This window comes from Haliotis rufescens, unplaced genomic scaffold, assembly GCF_023055435.1.
Source record: "Haliotis rufescens isolate VD_foot unplaced genomic scaffold, xgHalRufe1.0.p SCAF_3, whole genome shotgun sequence".
NCBI classification, from domain to species: Eukaryota; Metazoa; Mollusca; class Gastropoda; order Lepetellida; family Haliotidae; genus Haliotis; species Haliotis rufescens.
Window position 1 is genome coordinate 44,109,832 of NW_025964001.1, and position 4,945 is coordinate 44,114,776.

The 4,945-nt window shown below is 42.1% G+C and overlaps 1 protein-coding gene across 1 annotated transcript; it reads left to right on the top strand.

Annotated features, from left to right (window-relative positions):
* Nucleotides 1-3,497: 3,497 nt before the first annotated feature.
* LOC125384388 (histone-lysine N-methyltransferase SETMAR-like) lies at nucleotides 3,498-4,508 on the top strand. The gene has a single exon (XM_048403437.1). It carries the CDS (start codon nucleotides 3,498-3,500, stop codon nucleotides 4,506-4,508), a length of 1,011 nt encoding a protein of 336 aa, XP_048259394.1.
* Nucleotides 4,509-4,945: the final 437 nt, after the last annotated feature.

Below are 4,945 nucleotides of genomic sequence, written 5' to 3' on the forward strand. Positions count from 1 at the left end.
TTTAGTTTGCCGGTTTGATCAAGCCGTTTTGGTATATGTACTGTGCTCCAAAATAATGATGACTCCCTGTTGTTGTTTTGCGTGCTCCAGCGATGAGCGTGAGTGACCCGCGATGGTCAAATGTGTGAGAATTTCTGTGTGTTGCAGAGAGTTAGCGGCTGAGCACTAATCTTCAGGTATGAAATACTGTTTTTTGTTTAATATATTATCATGTCATAAATGCAAGTTTTGGAAATACGTCAACTTTATTGATAATTCATTTTGCATTTTTCAAAGAGCGTGTTGTTCGATTTTCACTCATCTTTGAGTGCTCAAAACATATGCTGGAAGTATCTGTAAGGTTTTCAAGTATTGTTATATCACCTAAATGGTATAACTATTCTTTGTTGCGTAAATATCAGTCAAAGAAAATGTTTATTTACCGTAAATGTGAATTTTGTAGGGAGTTAAATTTAAGGAGAAATCCTTGTTTCAAAATGAAATGTAACCTTTATTGGGGATGATTTGGGTGAACATTATGAATGTTTGAATACTTTCAAGAACTTTAATTGATTTATTTGCTTTATTATCACTAAAGAGTGTATTTATTTTACTCTTCAGAACATATTTAATGTTACGAAGGACTCAGCCAATAAAGAGTGGTGAACACTATCTTCTCTTTATCATTTGTACCAATGTCCGAAGAAGGATTTTAATTAACCATGGTAACCATAATTTGTTCCAAGCACCTTCGGTATTCGGTAATAACATTAACAGTTTAAATCATAAGTCCCAAGCACGAGAATCTGATGGCACACAAGTTCAGTAGCGTGTATGGCCACCATGACAACTGCCACACAACGCCTCCGCATGGACCTTGTGATGCTTGTGAACACATGATTGGGAAGACGACGCCATTGTTGCTGCAAAATGGTGCCAAGATCTTGCAAATTCTGTGGTTGGTTCTCGAGAGTGCGCAGACTTCTGCCAAGAGCATCCCAGACGTGTTCGATGGGATTGAGGTCGGGAGACCTTGACGGCCAGTCTATGACGTTGACTCCCGCATTCTGAAGGAAATTCCTTGTCAAAATTGCTGTGAAGGGTCTGGCATTGTCGTGTTGGAAGATCAAACCGGGTCCATGTGCTCCCATTAAAGGCAGAAGTTCTGGTGCCAGTACCTGGTCGCGGTAAGCAGCAGCGTTGAGGTTGCCACGGATGACAAGAAGCCTGGAACATGCATTGCCACAGAAAGCACCCCACACCATGACACTTTCGCCTCGAAATCTGTCAACTTCCTGTACACAACACGTTAATGACGGCGCCTCCAAACCCTCGCCCTACCAACAGCAAATCGAAGATTAAATCGGGATTCATCACTGAAGACGACTTGTCGTCTGTGTAATTGAGTCAGAATCGGCCCGTAGTATGGCCGTCGTGCTTGAAGGTGAGCAGTTCTCAGACGGTTTCGAACAGTTTGCGCACTCAGTCTACCCCTAAGCAGTTCATATCTGGTTGATGTAGCCGTCAAAAATCGGTTACGGAGGTGACGTTAGACAATCTGACGATCCTCTGCATGTGACGTCACACGTGGTCGACCTGGCCGAGGGCGATCAGCGGTGCTACCCGTTTGCTTAGACGCGTCTTTTAATCATAAACAGTCCGTCGACTACAACCCATCGTCCTTGCGACTTCAGCTACGGACGTTCTCGTCTGCAACATGCCGATGGCACGTTCACGTTGCACATTTGAAAGGCGTGGCATGACAAATGGCCGCAAAGACTTTTGTTTTCTTGTGTTTTTCTTTTTTTGTTAATGACTGCTAACAGAGACCATATCTATTATATGGTCTCTGCTGCTAACAAGTATGGTTTAAAACACGTGCGGTATTATGGCCACGTGACCAGTTGCACGTGAAAAACCACTTTGGCCACTATAGTGCTGTGCACATGATTTTGATCGATTCACCTGCACAAAAACGGGTGTTATCTGAAGACAATACGTGGCAATTACTGTTTAAATACACAATAAGGGCCCACAATGATAACTGGTCAAAATGTTAAAATTTTAGGATTGTGAAGTTTTTAATTTGGTTCAGTATATTATGAAGGGAAAACATGACTTTTCAAGTAGTACAACTGTTCTGACAATAGTGCAACCTTTTGACGGAAGAGTATCGGCAGTACTGTAAACATCTCGATACGTAGTGTCCACCTCTTGATCGTTAGGGAGTGCAACATCTTGACAGGTAATACAGCTTTGGCTACGTAGTGCAAACCTCGGAACAGTACATGCCGTGCAAACATCTTAACAGGTAATACAACTTTTGATACGTAGTGCACAACTCTGGATACGTAGTGCAAACCTCAGAACAGTACATGCCGTGCAAACGTCTTGACGGTTTATGTAGTGCAACCTATTGACACCAACTGTAAACCTTTAATAGGTAGTGCAAATCTTGGAACAATACAAACTTTTGGAGCGTATTGCAAACATCAGGAAAGTCTAATTAGTATATAAATCTCGACAAGTAGTAAAACATCAGGACAGTACACGTAGTGCAAGCATTCAAGAACGTCACTTGTGAGCAGCAGTGTTCTTTGTATACAGGAAAGATGTCTATAAATATGAAGGTTGTACTCGTATGTAAACCGCTTCACCTCCAAACAACTAGACCATTGAAACTGACATGTTTCTATTTTAAGATGAACTGAAGGGGGATAAACACCGTATGCCTTCGGGAAAACACTTCCTTTGAAGTTTGACAAAAACTACGTGTGAAGATGTTTTAGGTTTTTAATCAGTCATCAGTCATATGTCCGTAGCCCTCCGTAGTGCAGAAGGGTGACAGAATTTGAGACTGGCTCTGTCATTCTTATATCACTTTGAAAAAACTTTATGTCTTCACGCCTTCAATTACAAACGCGACATTCCAACACGGTAAACCATATTTGTCTTATTATGAGATATGGTCTAAACAAGAGACAAGACTGACATAGTATGGTTTTACGCCGCTTGTAGCAATATTCCAGCATTATGACACAAGAAATGGACTTCACATTGTACCCATGTCGGGAATCTAACCCGGGTCTTCGGCGTTACGAGGGACCGCTTTAACCACTAGGCTACCCGACCGCCTTGTGACAAGACATAAAACAAGAGTCAAGTATATATCTGTGAGAAGGCCTTGTGACCAAGATCACATGCTTGTACAATGTTTTTTTCTGCGCACAATGACAAAAAAGTTAATTGATATTCGCCATTCAAATCGGCAAATTTCTTTTCAAGATTATAGCAAGATTTTTTTCTGGAAGCAGTACGTTTTGATGACAATAGTTGGTACGAGGGGGTATCAAAAAGTTTTGAGCCTCACACAGTATTCCTGGTCGAATGGTACAATGCGCTACACCTGATGTACATGAATGTCTTAGCTACTGATGCTATGTAGAAACATATTCCTGGCTGCAATTATTTTGTCACACCACTTCGTGGAATAGACCTACCCCTAGTGAATTGTCAAAATGGACAAATCTGAGTACAGAGCGGTGATAAAGTTCCTTGTCCTAGAGGATCAATCTGCCAAAAAGGTGGAAGAGCGATTGACTGCAGTTTATGGAGAGTCTTCAACTATCAAACGGTGGGTGAAGGAATTTCAGCGTGGCAGAGAGAGCTTAGAAGATGATGCCCGGTCCGGACGGCCATCAACCAGTACCAGCCCTGAAAACATTGACACTGTACACAAACTAGTGATGGTAAACCGCCGTATTACTCTCCATGAGCTAGAAGAAACAACAGGCCTATCATATGGATCCATACATAATATAATTCATGGCAAACTCCACATGTCCAAAGTGTGTGCCAGATGGGTCTCGAGAATGCTTACAGATGACATGAAGCTATCAAGGGTCACCATCAGTGGAGCCTTGCTAACTCGGTACAACGCCAACCCAGATGATTTTCATTTTAGGATTGTAACCAGTGATGAAACCTGGGTTTATCATTATGATCCGGAGAGCAAACAGGAGTCGATGGAATTGAAACACCCCACTTCTCCAAAGACAAAGACGTCCAAAGCCACCAGATCCACCAAGAAGGTTATGATGAGCATCTTCTGGGAAAGCAAAGGAGTGACTCACATCGACTACCTGCCCCATGGCACCACAATAAATGGGGAGTATTACGCGTTATTGAAGCAGGTGCACCAATCCATCAAGGTGAAACCCCGTGGAAAAATCCGTCGTGGGATTCTGCTTCACCAGGACAACGCACCAGTCCACACGAGCCGTGTTGCAATGACAGCTGTCCCTCACCCACACTATTCTCCAGACCTAGCCCCCAGTGACTTCCACCTCTTTCCCAGGATGAAAAAACTCCTCCGGGGCCAGAGATTTGAAGATGACGATGAGCTAGCTGCTGCTGTGGAGGGTTGGTTAGGGGACCAGAATGTTGACTTCTACCGATCGGGCATCAGTGACTGGCAAACTAGGTGGAACAAGTGTGTGGAGTTGGGAGGGGACTATGTTGAAAAATAAAGTAGTAACAATCCAATTCTTTTAATTTTTCTGTGTGAGGCTCAAAACTTTTTGATATCCCCTCTTTTAACATATGTTTCGTAGGATATATGTAGAAGTAAGGGGAGATAACTTGCTCTTGTAAGTTCATATAATTCGGACAAACTGATACCAGGTGAAACTCATCTTCTACAAGGTTCATATTACACTTTGAGCATAGAAGTTGATCAGTTTCAGCGTCATTATCACACCTTCATTTACGCATCTTTAATCAATATGTGACTAAAAACGGAATTTACAAAATATACGCAAGAGATCTTTATGGTTAAATAATTCTATAAAAAATTTTCTGCATCCAACAAAGATAGATATGGTCTATACTGATTTTATGAAAGCAGGTGTCGTCATGCAAGAAAACAATACTGGAGATCGGTGGCTCCGTATAAGTCACAGACGAA